The sequence below is a fragment of the Juglans regia genome, chromosome 7 (genome assembly GCF_001411555.2).
Source record: "Juglans regia cultivar Chandler chromosome 7, Walnut 2.0, whole genome shotgun sequence".
NCBI lineage: Eukaryota > Viridiplantae > Streptophyta > Magnoliopsida > Fagales > Juglandaceae > Juglans > Juglans regia.
The window spans coordinates 2244758-2260996 of NC_049907.1; the positions used below are offsets into that span (position 1 = coordinate 2244758).

At 34.3% G+C, this 16239-nt stretch overlaps 2 protein-coding genes across 7 annotated transcripts in view; one reads left to right on the forward strand and one right to left on the reverse strand.

The window, feature by feature from the left end:
- Window positions 1-5812: 5812 nt before the first annotated feature.
- LOC109013035 lies at window positions 5813-10502 on the forward strand. Of its 3 annotated transcripts, none has more exons than XM_018994955.2 (11): window positions 5813-6352; window positions 6469-6576; window positions 7036-7137; window positions 7251-7367; window positions 7607-8143; window positions 8223-8578; window positions 8661-8760; window positions 8905-8964; window positions 9210-9305; window positions 9435-9551; window positions 9867-10502. In XM_018994955.2, the coding sequence occupies exons 2-11, from the start codon at window positions 6517-6519 to the stop codon at window positions 10167-10169; spliced, it is 1848 nt and encodes a 615-aa protein (XP_018850500.2). In that variant the 5' UTR covers window positions 5813-6352; window positions 6469-6516; the 3' UTR covers window positions 10170-10502. The 3 variants fall into 3 exon arrangements, with proteins under 3 accessions (XP_018850500.2, XP_018850501.2, XP_018850503.2); XM_018994956.2 differs by having other exon boundaries at window positions 5816-6352; window positions 9222-9305; XM_018994958.2 differs by lacking the exons at window positions 5813-6352; window positions 6469-6576 and having other exon boundaries at window positions 7043-7137; window positions 7244-7367.
- A 1939-nt stretch (window positions 10503-12441) lies between these two features.
- Window positions 12442-16239, reverse strand: part of LOC109013033 — a 29699-nt gene continuing 25901 nt past the window's right edge. For 3 of the 4 annotated variants that reach the window (XM_018994952.2, XM_018994953.2, XM_018994954.2), the window contains exons 24-25: window positions 15594-15788; window positions 12442-13316 (exon numbers count right to left, since the gene is read on the reverse strand). In XM_018994952.2, the coding sequence (XP_018850497.1) occupies window positions 12846-13316; window positions 15594-15788 (666 nt within the window). In that variant the 3' untranslated portion in view covers window positions 12442-12845. The remainder of the gene's footprint in view (window positions 13317-15593; window positions 15789-16239) is intronic. The other variant, XR_001999538.2, reaches the window with a different exon arrangement.

Sequence of the window (16239 nt, forward strand, 5' to 3'; positions counted from 1 at the left end):
TAGCAAGCTGGTTCCACCACTACCAAGTGCGCTCTCTCTCTCTCTCTCTCTCTCTCTCACGATTGCAATTGTGTAATGCTGAAGTCAGGACCCATAACATTTCTGATATCAAAATTTTTGGTCCTTTGAGATATAGGAATTCGTTCAAGTTGTGGCCGAAGTGTTTAGTTTGGAGGCACTTGCTTTTCGCTCGAATCAAGCTCCACTGCATGAGTAGTAGTAGTAGTAGGTAGAGGAAGCACATAATATATGAAAAATTCTTCTCATCAATCATTATTCATCACCTCATACCCCACATTTCATATCTTATAAAAAGCATCGGCCTCACACCATATGAAAAAATTATAAGTATAGGTTGTGAGAGTGAATAATAACTGATACATAACATTCTTTCATATATATATATATATATATATAGAGAGAGAGAGAGAGAGAGAGAGAGGGGGGGTTATGTATACTACTTTGAGAGACTTGTATATAGATAGGCTGCATATATATGTTCCTGTTTGAACCACATATACCTGCACGCCTGTGAGAAATATTGCACGCTCACGTGCTTCTGCTAATAAAAGAAAAGAAAAAAATTGCATGGTATCATTAAATCCATGCATGCACCTAATCTTTGTGTCCCTATCTCATTATAATATTATCATATGCTCTATCTAATGCCTCGGGAATCATCTCTCTCAAAGTCCACTTTTAACCTACCTCTTACTATGTATTTGGAAACACATAATTAATCACTTTCATATTTCCTTTTGAATCTTTAAATGTGGTAGCAAATGCCTTCTTATCAAAAGTTATATTTTCGTCTTAAAGATTTATTAAAAATATAATATAAATAATTAAATTTATTTATTTATCGATTTAAATTTTTTTAATAAGTGGTAATTTTATATAGTATCATAACAAAAATATTGAGTTCGAATTCTAACTTTACACTTTATTTGATTTAATTAAATATTCTACGTATTGAGACAAACAATGATTTACATTTTTAGGATGTTACGTTTGGATAGTAAAATATTTTCAAATATTTTGTGAATAATACCGAAAAAATAATGAGAGAATATTGAATAGTAATAAAAAATAAGTAAAAAATAATTATAAAATAATAAATAATAATAAAATATTCATAAATTACTTGCTCAATATCCAAACTAGATCTAAGAGATATACTCAATAGATTTTTAATTAATTATTATTTTTATATAATTTAATGGTATTTTGAAGGAATCATAGGTTCCTTGATTATTTATTTTCTATTAAAAAAAGTATGTTTTTTTGGCAGTTCATGTACTTGCTGTTATCATTGCCAGCCAATCTACGATATTGTTAGAACTAAAGTGATGGAGTTTTTTATCCTGAACGATGGTGACAATAATGAATGATTGATTTAGTTGAGTCCAAACCACGCCATCCAATTTCATCAACCCCACACCGTAAGAGAGAAAAAATATCATGTGAGAGAGACCATGTTTGCTAACAGGAAGAAATCATTTACTCCAATTTTCGATGCAAAATAAATCATCAACGAACCCCAGTAGTACTGTTTTTACAAATAAATTATAACCATTTTATTTATATAAAAAAAAAAACCCAGAAAAGGGTAACAAAAGTTTTTCGACCCAAGTGCATCTCTGAAAAATCTTGATTTTTGATTTTTTTTTTCATAACAAATATTTAAGTTAATGACTAATAAATTGATCAATACTTTAGCTTAACAAGACAATTATAGGAAAAATAAATATTTGCGTTAGATTATCTGTGACGATAACAAATAGTTATTTATGATAAAAATGGATTCATTTTAATAGAAAATAATCATTTTTATTAAAAATAATTGATCACAAATAATTAATTTTCTTATAATTCTTATATCAGAAAACAAGATTAATTGATTACTTGTTAATTTTGATGACCAACAATTTGGTATCTTAATTCCTTGTTCATCAAACGAATACATATCCTGAAATTATATTATAAGAGAAATGATACTTACAGTCGTAAGTGTGCAAGTACCGTACAGTCGCTTTGAAAAAAGTGAATAAATAGATGATCCATATAAAAAGAAATTAATTTTTTAATAATAGACTCTACTCTTTTTCAAAACGACTGCACGACGTTTGTGCATTACAAGACTGTATGTAGCATTACTCATATTATAATATAATTACCTTTCTTAAATCTCAAGGAAAGAAAGGACAGGACGATCACATTAAGGTCCAACACATTGGCCAAATGACTGAAATATCGCATGCCGGGCAGATCACGTTCTTCAACTAAATGTTATAAAAAAAAACATGGCGACAACTAAGCAGTTTGCTGAGTACGTTGATGACCTGCATCCTCATTCTCATGTCTCCATTTTTGGATCCCACCAACACCAACAATCTTTTGCATTCTATCATGTAGATGTATTGATGATCATCGATCAAATCATATATGTGGACACAACTTATACTTTATGTCACAGAAAAGATCAAAAGATCAGTGTAAGTTTATACAACAAAGGAAAAGGCCAAACCAAAAAAGAAAAAGGTAAAGAAAAAGAAAACGACATTTCTTTTTTATCCACTAATTAATTAGCTTTATGACTATTAATTTCATCCAACATATATTTATATTCACCACTTTTCACATGTAATAACTAATCACTCATTCTCGGATACCTTAATGAGTCTGTAATATATATTAATAATGGGTTGGTAATCAAGAATTGAGTGAATCATTAATTAATGATAATTTCAGGCCTCGTTTGTTTTCATAACTCAATTCATCTCATCTAATCATTATAAATTTCTCATATTCTCACATAAAATAAAATAAACAATTTAATTTTTTCAAATCTTAAAATAAAAATAATATTAAAATAATATTTTTTAATAATATTTTATTCAACTTTTAACTTTAATCTCAACTTATCTCATATTATCTGTGAAAATAAACTCAATCTTTTTTCCTAAAGAAATTCAATTATATTCGGATAAAAAGGGTGGGTGGGAGTGAGTGAGTGAGGGAAAAATAGCATATATCCAAGCCCCACTTATCCATTATATTGGCTTGAAAATTGACACCACTTTGAGGAGTTGGCCATATATACCATCATATTTCAAAAGAAAGAACAGGAATTGAGTGCGGGACAAAAGAAAGAAAAAAAAAAACAATGAATGATCAACACTACCAATGAAAACTCTCAAGACAACTACGGAATCACACATGATAGACTTTTTCGTGATAATACATATGAAGATGTACTTGATTTTGTCTGTCAAGATAAAAGATAAGTGATTATACATATATTTTTTTTATTAATTTAAAATTTTAAAATAAGTAATAATTTCACATTATCATTTATTAATCCCCACGTTACATTGCTTATGCGAAAAGATGTAGTTAAATAAAAGGCAGCCTTCCTCCCTCCCTCCATGATCTCTTAATAGACAGCAAGCAATTATCAAATTAATGATCTTTCAGTATCAACATTTGCTTGGCTATTAATTATCAGCTCATCATTATTATTATTATTATTATTATTATTATTATTATATTCCAAATTATATATATATATGGAATGTATTAAGATAATCATAACATTTATGGGGCATCCCAAAGTATCTTCATTTATTTATAAAGTAATTAGTTTCTTCTCACGTGCTGACAGAGTTTCCTCTCCTACTTTCGCAAAAGTAGAGGCACTTCTCCCACTTTTTTTGATCGTTAAATGGAAAAGTTATGGTACGTTTGATAATCTCATCTTATTATTATAATTTTTTTAAATTTTTATATAAAATATAATAAATAATTTAATTATTTAAAATAATAATAATATTAAAAAATAATATTCTAATAATATTTTATTTAACTTTTAATTTTTATCTAAAATTATTTTATTTCATATCATCTCACTATCCAAACGAATCTTAATTTAATTTGTGCGTAATTGAGGAGTAATCCACTTGCCATGTCAGCCGATTTATTAAAAAAAATAAAGGATGAAAATTGAAGAAATATAAAACATGACGATGAAGAAAGATAGAGCTCTCTGTCTTTATGGGTAGAAGAACTGGAGCTTCATCAGACATTGGTAAGATCTTTGCTTCTCTTTTCTTAGTCAAATACTAATCTCAACTGCAAATTGCGCTGCGTTCCTCTCCTTCGATAGCTCTTCACACCACTACCCTCTAGTACTATTTCCTTCCCCTAAACCTTTCTTAGTTCTCTTTAAAAATACATCTTGTCTTCTCTTTCATCTCTTCCTCACCTCTCTCTCACCCGATTCCACCACTCTTAATTCTCAGACTCATTTGATCTATTTGCATTTGAGCTCATCACCAGTTCCTAAAAGGTCAATTTTTTTCTTTCACAGATTTTTTTGTTTTCTTTAATGAAAAAAAAAGTGATTTTTGGAGGGTGGGTGAATTTGCTTCGGATCTAGTGATTCATGGATTGCGTGAAATCCCAAGCTTCGTTGTCGAAAAACTAGCTTCGAGAATGATGTGAAAGCTAAGGAATCGTTCCTGCCTCGAATGCTCTACGGATTTGTAATCTGAGAATGTTTTCTTGGTGGAAAAAAGTTAAAAGTTATAATTTTATAAAGTAAGAAAAAAAAATACTACTCTCAACTGGATCTTCGTGGATATTTGACTGAGCTGTCTTCACCGTCGTACTAGACTGAGTTTTTCTTCGCCATCGTACCAGGCTGAGCTTCCACTATCTTCGTACCAGCTTCACTAAAGCTAGAAAAAACCAAAGAACATATCTGTGCATAATGGGTTCGGTTGGGTAAAAATTTTCTTTACTTCAGATCGAGGCTTAGATATGAAAGAACCCTAACTTTTAAAACTTAGAAAACCCACACTCGACCAATCTTTGAACCAAATATTCACTTTACCAACTCTAATTTTCCAAGAAAACTCAGAAACTATAACAGGAAGCAAATATACAATGAACTTCCTTATAATTGGACTAGAAAAATCTAGCATATTATTCTTGGGTGATTGTTCGGGTCTCTCATCTTTTATCAAGCTTTAATTGAATCTTATGGTCAAGAGGGGGAACACGGAGGGTAGTTTGTGTGGAGGAGGGAGGAGAACGAAGGGGAGAAAGAGATGGGAGAGTGGCAGTTTTCATGTATCGTCTTGAACGAAACGATTCGTTTAGTTAGAGGAAAACGATGCATTCCATTTTTCACGTGGGCACCGACTCCCTTGTGTTTTTCTCAACTGACTGTATCAAGCATTTTTCTTTAACTTAATTTATTACACAGTAGTAGAAGGAGGGTGATGGTAAAAAAACAAACTCCATTCTTGTAAAATTCTGAGAAATGAATATTCGTGTTAGACACTTTTTATTTTAAGTTAATAAATATGAAATTTATATGAAAAATTAAATTTTTAATGATGAATTTTTCATTTTTAAAAGAAATGTGTCTCACTTGCACAATCATGATTTTATTTAACATTACTCAAAACTCTCATTCCCGTAACTCTCAACAACAATAGAGAGTCGAGATACAGGTAGATAAAAAAAATTATATTCATCATTCTTATATTACATATTATTTATGATTTATGATTTTTTGATTTTATTAAATATAAAGTATATGAATGATAAGTAGAATAATTCTTTTAGTGTAATAAGAATAAAATAAAAAAAAAATCTGTTGTGTGGAATAAGGATGAGTAGAAGTCCTCGGTAGATAATGCATGTCGAGAGAGAGCGAGAGAGAGAGAGTGCATGTCTGTGAGTGACCTGGCGAAGAAGAAGCGCCATGCGCTTGTCTGCTTCACTTTTAGCTTTTGTGTGTGACAACCCGCTCACATCATGAACTAACATGCGCTTTCATCTCTCTCTCTCTCTCTCTCTCTCTCTCTGGGTCGCATAGTCTAAATGCTTTATTATATTAGCGAAGACGAAGAACTGGAGCACTACAACAAAAACCAAAAGACTATAAGAGAGAGAGAGAGACTCATGAGCGTACTCAATTTTTTTCTTTTCTTCTAAGTATCTGATCTGCTTGTCTCTATCCCTCTCGCACTTTCCTTTGCTCATCTTTTTTGTTTACGTCCAGACTATGTAGATTGTTTTATATAATCTTTTGAAACTATCTTGGTTTCAGTTGGAATATTAGTTTAACACAAGTCGGTTCTTGTCCATCTGTGACGTTTTCTTGGATGACGCTTCAACCTCGAAACGTTGTCGTTTCTTTCTCCTTCTTCTGAGAGCTAGCTTTTGTTTGTTTTCTTTCGCTCTGTTCGAGATTTAAAAGAAACTCAAAAATATGCACCTGCCATTTCTGTTTCTTGGTCTCACTGCCTCAAAGTTTCCACTTTCCCGCTCTCTGTAAAATGTATGAAATTATCTCTCCCTCTCTGTTGGGATTCTATATTATTGCTTCTTAAATATTTTATTATTATTTTTTTAGATTTTATGATAATTACTCGTTACCTATTTATCTTTTTTCAGGGTGTATTAATTGTGTTGCACTGTTTTCTGGAAAAAAAGTAAAAGAAGATGAATACCAGAGTGCGGACCGCTCTTCAGGCAATGAAAGCTCCTTTGAACCTTGATAAAGTAAGTGACTTTCTCTTTTGGTTTTTGTTGATACCTTTTTTTTCCTCAAAGTGAAAGGTCTTATCAGTTACAATTTCGAGATGGGTCTGTCACTTTCTCAAGAAAATGCCTTCCGCCTGGAGTTCGAAGCTTGATAGTTGAAAGCTAGCGGAAAACCTGAAATAGTGATTATATCTAATGTGTTATTTGGAATGCCTTCATTTCAAACCTACTTCAGTATCAGTCTCAGTCACAGTTTACTTAATTTTTTTAATTTCCCCATTAGATATTCCTTCTAGTGATGTACTCTCCTTCTGAAATGCAAAAAGTAAACGCTTCTGATCCAACAAATCTGAATTGGGTTATGCACTTCTCCCAAGAAACGAATAGTTTCTTCCTTTACTCTTCTCTCTCTCTCTCTCTCTCTCTCTCTCTCAAGAGCTTGGTTTGATTAATGCCATTTCATGCTGAATTGCAAAGGAGAAGATGGAGACTCAAGGGCGCAAAGTAAGGGGTGCCGAGAAACCTGTGACTAATCGACGGAGATCAAATAGAGAGAGAAAAATGGCGTTACTTCAAGATGTATTTTTCTCTGCAAAACTATTCCATTTGATCCTTACTCCAATGTTGTGCTAACTTGTTTTTTTTTTCCTCTTTCTTTGCTTGGTCTGATTAATGAATTTTAAAGCATGCAGGTTGATAAGCTAAAGAAGAAGCTCAGGCATGAAGAGAATGTTCACAGAGCATTGGAGAGGGCTTTTACGAGACCTTTAGGAGCTCTACCTCGTCTTCCTCCTTATCTTCCCCCATATGTTAGTATAATTCCTCTCTCTCTCTCTCTGTGAACATCTGTGAAAATTCAACATTCTTCGAGTGGAGAAGGGTTGACAACGCGATAAAAGTGCTGTGGGAAGAAATAAATGGAGCCCAAGTGAATAGGACATTCCGATCACCCTATACGATCCCTAATACTGGAAATTTCGTTTGTTATATATTTTCTTATAAGTTTTAATGGATTCGGGGTAATGTGGGGTGCGATTTTTGTTTGTAGACATTAGAGCTTCTCGCCGAAGTAGCTGTTCTAGAAGAGGAGGTTGTTCGTCTAGAAGAGCAAGTTGTGAATTTTAGACAAGGTCTCTATCAGGAAGCTGTATACATATCCTCCAAGAAGAATGTCGAGAATTCGAGTGATGCAATCGACCGTAACTCCGTTAAAAGCTCCAGCACCAAACATCAGCGATCGAAGTCTTCGCCCCAAAATGAGCTCCATTCAGCAACATCTACGGCCCGGCCTCAACCTTGTCTTGCCAGAAGCACAAGTAGAAAGCTATCATCCCCAGATACCTTCCCTGATCGAGCTGCTAATTGTTCCAGTGTGCCAGTGATGGAGAAACAAACTCTTAAGAAACGCAACTCCCCTCCATCTTTTCCAGAAGATCGACAAGGAAAAGAGAATTTGTTGTGTTCTAATTCTGTGAAGGACAAACAATCTCCAGAAAAGAAATACGCAAAAGTTGTAGCCTCTATGAAGAGAGCTCCAATCAAGCATGAATCAATGGAGAAGTGTGCGGATCCTTTTCGGTCAAAGGTATACAAATTAGCACAATTCCATAAGACTGATCTGTACCTAGTTATAGTCATATTAATTGTGTACGTTCATTGTCCAGCTAGAGAGCAGATTAGTAGAGGAGAGAGCAGAGGAGAGTTCCTCTGGTTCTTCAGGGGATAGAGTATTGGAAGCTGATAGCACTCCGAACAAAGTATCTGAGGATATAGTAAAGTGCTTGTCTGGCATTTTTGCAAGGATGAGCACGTTGAAAGACAAAGTAGCAGAATTAGGGGCTTTTCAATCAGTTGCTTCTCATGCAAGCAACAGAGAAACAGAGTTTAGAGATCCTTATGATATCTGTCCAGAATACAGAAACAGAGATATTGGTCCTTATAAGCATCTCTGTTCAATTGAAGCGAGTTCAATTGATCTCAATCGGACAACAAATGCTTTGTTTCTGATCCATAGACTAAAGTAAGTTCTTAGCTTTTTTGTACTGAAGTTTTAATGCTGCTGGAATTTGAATTTAGTATTTCCTCTAATGGAATCTATTCAGGTTGCTATTCGGAAAGCTTGCCACTGTGAACTTGGAGGGTCTTACTCAGCAGCAGAAGCTTGCATTCTGGATTAATAGTTACAACTCCTGTATGATGAATGTAAGATATCTCCTCTTACCTATGGTACCAGGATTCTTGAAAATGAAAAATGATGGATAAATATTTTCTTAGGACACTGAATGGCTCAGGAAAAAGTGCTTTACCAACACTAGATACTTAAAAAGTTAAACGTCAATTTTGTAGGCATTTTTAGAGCATGGGATACCCAATACCCCCGAAATGGTTGTAGCACTGATGCAGAAGGTAAAGTTTATCCATCGTTCTTGTAATTCACTGCCCAATAATAATCTAGTCTTCTTTTTTCCTTTTCCACCTATTAATCTAGTTCTCAAATGGACAGATATCAGTTGTTAGAATTGTCTCGTGGCTTTAGTGACTTGTCGAGACGATAAATTGTCATCATTTTTAGAGATTCCTCATTAAGCTTGTTTACCTTACAATACATTAAGAACAGGGGTTTTCCCAGAGTAATTGACTAAACTCGGCAGTGCTTGCCTCAGGCGACAATAGTTGTGGGGGGACACTTGCTGAATGCAATAACAATTGAACACTTCATCTTGAGACTGCCTTATCACTTGAAATTTGTGAGTCATTATCTCAACTTTTTTTTGTTCCTTCATGATTTGATTTTCTTAAATTCCTGCCCCCACCAATCCACAATAAAGTAACTTTTAATGTGTGATCGAAATTCCTCCTTTTCCATTGTTCAACAGACATGTGCAAAAACTGCAAAAAACGATGAGATGAAAGCACGAAGCGTATTTGGATTAGAATGGTCTGAACCCTTGGTTACATTTGCGCTCTCCTGTGGAAGCTGGTCCTCCCCTGCTGTAAGTTTGTATCCAACTGTGGTGACATTCTTAGTTTTCCAGGGAAGTCCCAAATGTTTTAGGAAAAATTGAAGTATGACAATATGATTTCATGGGTTTTAACTGTTCACAAGGTTGATTTCAATGGGAGAAGTACCCCACAAGGCTACAAGTAAAATATCTTAGTTCTCTGTTCTTAATTAATTCAATGCTTGACATTCAGAACTGATTGTTACAAGCATTATGTTCGTGGTAGCTTCCATACAGTGCTATGGTTTTTTCATGAGTATGCTGGTACTGAAACGTATTGTTTTTTTTTTTTTTTCCTCAATGAAGGTGAGGGTGTACACAGCATCTCAAGTTGAAGAAGAGTTGGAAGTAGCAAAGAGGGACTACTTGCAGGCAGCAGTTGGCTTTACCAAGACAAGCAAATTGATTATCCCCAAGCTACTAGATTGGTATCAACTTGACTTTGCTAAGGACTTGGAATCATTGCTAGATTGGGTCTGTTTGCAATTACCTGATGAACTTCGCAGTGAAGCAGTTAAATGCCTTGAGAGAAGGGGAAGTGAACCCCTCTCACAATTAGTGCAAGTAATGCCGTATGATTTCAGTTTCAGGTTACTTCTACACCGATAAGTTTTTTTTCTCCTTTTTTTTTTTTTTTTTTTTTGGTTTTGAGAATGCTTGGTTCACAAAGAGATCTCACAAAAATAAAATTCACAGACTGATGTGACAACATGACCGCATTAGGTTGTGAGCTTTACTCTTATGAGATCTCTTTGTAAAACGTTCCTGGAGTCTGTTTGGTTTCACTAATTTTGGACGTGGTGGGGTTGTGTATTGATAGACACAAGTGAAAGTACATATATATGGCGTAGCATTTGTAAGTGTGGGCAAAATACCATTACTATGAACAAATGGGTTTAGGGTGAGTTGATTGATTCATTATTTTGGGGAAGAGTACATGAATATGGTGAATTCTTTACTTCATTGTATGCTTTTTGTTTCGCATTTTTCTTTTTCAAGATTTTCATTTTGATCAACTTTCAAAATTCTTGACATAATTGTTGACCACTTCGCGGTGGGATTGGTCACCTTATATGATTTGATGGATTCGAAGTAAAAAAAATTTGAAGTTTAATCTATTGAGAAATGTTCAGCCCCAAGTAGCATGGGTTATAAAAATATGGAGTACTTTTGATCACTGTGTTTCTAAAGGTAATTAGATAAAAGTTTTGAATATCGTTTTGGTTAAGGCATTGAAACGAAATATTTTGGTATCGGTACCGTTTCGAGACAGTCTATATATAGATAAATTAATTATATATGTATAAATTATATTTCAAAATAACATCAATGCAAGTCTTAAAAAGTTAAAACACATATTTATACAATTCAATAGTACTTCTAAGTTTTGAAACCAACTATTTAAAAAAATAATCACTCATCTTCATAATGAAAATGAGAGTAGGGATTTGATTTTTAGTCCTTGAGAAAATGAGATTAAAAAAAGTTAAGAAAATATTTTTCAGATATGAGAATTGGAGTGAAAATTACAAAAATATATTAAAAATACAAAAATTCACTAATTTCAACCGGTACACCGAAAATTGGTCGGTATTGATTGAAACACACTGGTCCGACTGGTATTTGACCCAGTATGAAACACATACATTCCCTATACCGATCACTACTCGGCATGACAAATACCGGCCGTACCAGCATGTTATTTAAAACTATGAATTAGATTGATAACTGAAATGACCTAAAAACTATGTTTTACACTAAATTGTATATATTATAAATATGAAATGGAAAGAATCGTTGTCGTATGATGTGGCTAGCAAAGTACTCCATAACAGTCAACTCATGGATTGCAAATCGACATGTTTACACTCAAATCCATGAATGCTTTGTAAGAACAGTAAATGATAGAAAAGAAAGCAAAAGAAACAAGATAATTGTGTCAACATCGTTTGTATAACATAACCATACAAACACAACATCAGTGCTTAAATCGATATTAGTTAATACTGTTGGAGAATCGATATTAGTTAATGCTTTTTAAGAACAGTAAAGTAACCAGCATACATCCATTTCAAATAACACAGAAAACCCAAAATTCATGTTGCCTCCCTCAAGACAATAAATAGCATATCAACCACCAAGCACGCTTCAAAAAACAGAAAGGTGAATGTCAGGAACGATAGGGATCCAGATCAGCACCCCCTCGAATAGAGACCCCTTGATCCAAGACTGAAGATTGTATGTTTTTGTCCTTACTAGATTGCTTTATTTTCTATTGTTTTTCACCTCATTATTATTAGTAATTTTAATTACTCGTCGACTATAGTTGGAATGGCGTGGCATGGATACGGGGCTGTATACTAACTGATAATGCTCTAGGAAAAATGATGAATCAATGTTGAGAGAGAGAGAGAGAGAGAGAGAGAGAAGCACACTTGAAACAGAAGCTTACAAAGATGGTACCAGGTGAAATAAGAAAACGAACAAATTTACAGTATTTAAACAAGTTGGAGCCATATGGCCTTCACAAATAAAATAAAACCTCCCATCAAAATAAAATAAAACCTCTATGATCTACTGGGTAAAACGTACAACTTAAAAAAGCCTTTGATACCGGTCGAAACAGAGCCCACCCCACCTACAAATAGCTTTTTCCTATTTATTTACTCTGCATTTGCAATTGCCCCCACATTATTTACTTTACCTGTTTTTATGGTAACAGTGTTTTTTTAATAAAAAAATAATTATAATAATTATCATTTTTTCTAAAAAAATAAAATAAAAAAATAAAAATACAGTAGGTCCATCTAAATGCAATTATTGTTTCATCAGGGAATACGTGCTGCTGTTTTGCAAACTTTCATATATAATGGGACACAGATAGAATGAGTGAAAGTCTTGCTAGACGACACCAATAACTCACTTTGATGCCTATGCAAGGTTTATCACAAAATAGGGTGTATAGTGTGATATCTCTACAAAACTGGAAACCAGCAATGTCAATGATTTGCCATGAAGACCTGATATAGAGGGATAATACAACAATAAACAATGTGTAAGAAGGCAACTAAAAAAAAAAAAAAAAAAGAATAGACAAAGCTCAACCTGCAAACATGTCAATGATACATTATGTACGTACTGTACCTACTCTCTTTCAATAAGCAACCTGGAAACTCGCTGAAGGGGTGGGGAACCCAGTAGCAGGATCCTTGAGCTGGAACGTTATGGTCTTAAATCCCAAAGTTTGTCCATAGTTTAGAGCAGCAAATTACGGGTGTTAGGACCTCAGCCAAATGGTGAAGGAACAGGCCCTGCAAGTGCATCTGATCTCTTAATGCTTCCCATACCACAGATAATGCATCCAGGTGCTGAGAGTGCTGAAAACTTTGCTCCGCAGAGATCACAAACATCATATCCAATAGTTGAAAGCCGGCTGAGTGTGGCAGCACAGAACTGGGAGGGATCCTCCAATGGATCAATGGACTTATTGGACAAACCCCTTAGGATACACATGTCAATCAGGCTCCTCAATTCATCCTGCTTACTTGGAGGTGCCTTAGACAAAAGAAGTTCTAGCATCTGCTTCGCATAAGCATAATTCTGCACCTCAATGTTTCGTTTAATGGCAGTTCGGATACAATTTATGCGGTGCTTTGCCAGAAGAGGCAATGAACCTAAATGACGTGACAGTCTCGCCATCTCATCCTTAGCACTGATTGCACTTGGGCCTTGGACCCTTGATAACCGCCCAATTTCCTGCAGCAGAAGGCAAATGAAATGCAATCATGAAGCAGGACATTATGTACACATTAAAATAAACGACCTGAAAGCAAAAAGTCAGGTAAAATTTTAGAAAGCACAACTTCTATTCCAATTACATCTCTCATATTAAATGGCAACAGTACAGAACGGTTTTCTGGAGTTGAAGCAAAACTCAAAAATTTATTTACTGAAATGGCATTACAAGGTCGCAATAACAGAACTACATTAACCATCACAATTTTTGAGCTGGTTCAGGTAGTTTGAGTGGACTTAAGTTTGAATTTGTTAGTTTTTCCAGGCTAGGGAAGAATGGAAACAGATGCTGTATATTCTGTACAATGCCTTTTGTAATACTTACATCAAAACATGAAATAATAAGATGTAGCATAAGCACCAACTATCAACACCAGCCCAAATATACTAATTTAACTAGGATACCAAGGAGCTAAATAACAATGCAACCAATAATGGTTAATAATAATAATCTTCATCTATGAACACCTAGTGGTTGGCTCAAGTGGTAAGAGCCTTGGTCTTGTTGGTACACTTTCTCCAGGCCTAAGATTCGAACTCTTAAGTGCAAATAATTTCTAGGGGCCATCAGATTGGGGGAATTTTCCTTTAAATTACTTGAGGTGCACTTGCTGGAAATTCTTTACCAAGGACTTGTGCACCCACGAGATTAGGTGGGACTTTGTTTTGGATACCCAATGCCAATAAAAAGAAGACTTCGGTTATCTTCTCAACAATGTTGTACTTAACAAATAGAAATATTTAATTTCTTTATGATTGTAATCAACCGAGTAACAACCTAAGAACATAAGCCAAGACACATCAATCCCTCTTTGCTATTCAGCACTACCAAAGGCCCGAGCTGCATAATTCCAAACCTTTTCCATAATTTGTAACCAAAAAACATCAAGTAAACATGTAGTTGCAACAAATCAACAGAGCCTCTCAAAGTGTTGGATATTGGCATTTAATAAAAGGTCAATTCAGATAGATGCCTTGTGTTTTCTTATTTAGACATTAAAAACCAAATTTTAAATTTGATGATGTTGAAATATGTGTACATTTAAATCCAAGATCCACGCCAACAATTATGGACATCTTCAGTCATGCTTTTTTGTATTCTTCGTTTTACAATTAGAAGACATGCTAGCTCAAGCAGGGTCTACATCAACAATTTTTGTCAGTAATTTGATGGGAAGTCAAATGGAATAGGTTCAGTTTTTGTATACTTGGCTTTGCCTTGTTACTTGTCTCAATAAAATTTTTATTCATAAAAAAGAAAAAAAAAGAAAAGTCAAATGGAAGTCTCACATTAAATTGACTCAATTCAGTTTTTGATATTATCAAACTAAAAACTGAGGTTTTAATCTCAAAACGAGAAAAAGCACAGCCAGCTTCTACAAGAATTTTCACCTATAATATCAGTGAATAATTGTTAAATAAAAAATTTTCCACCAAGTTGGCTTCTGTCACTTGAGCAGAAGTATGACAAGTAGCCACCAAAAAAAAAAAAAAAAGATCATTTCCACATCGACCCAACAATAAAATTCTAAAACCTCACCCCTATATATATATTTTTTGATAGGCACTAGGTGTCCAGGAACAGTGTTTCGACTAATCCTGGGGGTGCACAAGCTCTTGGCCAGCAAGTGCACCTCAGGTAATTCAAGGGGAAAGTCCCTCAGTCTGATGGTTCCTAGAGATTGTTTGCACCCAAGGGGATTTGAACCTTAGACCTAGGGGGAGCATACCCCCAAGCCTAAGGCCTTTACCACTTGAGCCAACCCCTATATTTCAAACCACAGACTTTGAATGCAGGTACTTTAAAAAATGGCCACAACTCTGAATGAGGAATGTTTTACCCCTTATTAATACTTCCCTTCTACTTAATAAAGATAGGCCACCGAGGTGGTATCTATAACAGGAGTCAAAGGAACCCAATGGTTCATGTTCTTGCCAGTTCAATCATCTGACCATGTCCAAATTTGGATTTAAAGGTTACTGCACCCAAGATCAGTTAATATCTTTTTCTGATGATGAGAGAGAGAGAGAAAGAGAGAAAGAGCCTAAGACCCAAATATGCAAGGTGCAATAGTCCTCTATATCAAGATAGGATGACAAATTGGCATCAGTAAGGCATTATAAAACAATATGGAAGATGAAAACTGTTTCAAACAACAGAAAGAAGCAATCCTATGGCCTCAAGAAACACAAGCTTATTGTATTTGATCTATGAAAACTGAATACACATTATAATACCTGAAGAAGAGTAACTGCTATCTTGTACTGAGCACATATGGTTGCTTGAGCTTTAATATCAGCTCCACGAGACTGATCCTTAGCCAGTGCAAGAAAAGCTTCATCGAAACAAGATAATGCATCTGAAAGTTGATTCTGCTCAAGATGTGCAAGTCCAGTCTTGAAACAAACAGAAGCAGCCGCCCCACGAGGAACCTGTAATGAGAAAAGTCACGAAACTAGAAAGAATAAGGCAAGCTAGATAAAAACACGTCCACCAGGCATACATGATATGCCAAGGGCAACCAATGGGCTATAAAAAAAAAATTCCACTCTTTACATGTACAACTCATGTTTGAAGAAAAAAAAAAATGAAAATTGAAAACAATTTAGATAGAGGATGTACCAAGAAAAAAAAAAACAAGAACTTAGATGATGATTGACTAAGGGATGTAGTTTACATTTTACAGGTTACTGCATGACTTAGGTCCCGTTTGGATAGTGAAAGTGTTTCATCTCATCTCATCTCATTTCATCATTACAACTTTTTCAATTTTTCACACAAAATATAATAAACAATTCAACTTTTTCAATTCCCAAAACAATAATAATATTAAAAAATAATATTCTAACAATATTTTATTCAACTTTCATCTCAATTCACTAT

What these genes read in the sequence shown, in the direction of transcription:
- LOC109013035 (XM_018994955.2), top strand. Translation starts at nt 6,517, where the DNA reads ATGAATACCAGAGTGCGGACCGCTCTTCAGGCAATGAAAGCTCCTTTG. An exon ending in CGGATCCTTTTCGGTCAAAG is followed by an intron (nt 8,144 to 8,222) that starts GTATACAAATTA and finishes TTCATTGTCCAG; the next exon opens with CTAGAGAGCAGATTAGTAGA. An exon ending in ACAACTCCTGTATGATGAAT is followed by an intron (nt 8,761 to 8,904) that starts GTAAGATATCTC and finishes TCAATTTTGTAG; the next exon opens with GCATTTTTAGAGCATGGGAT.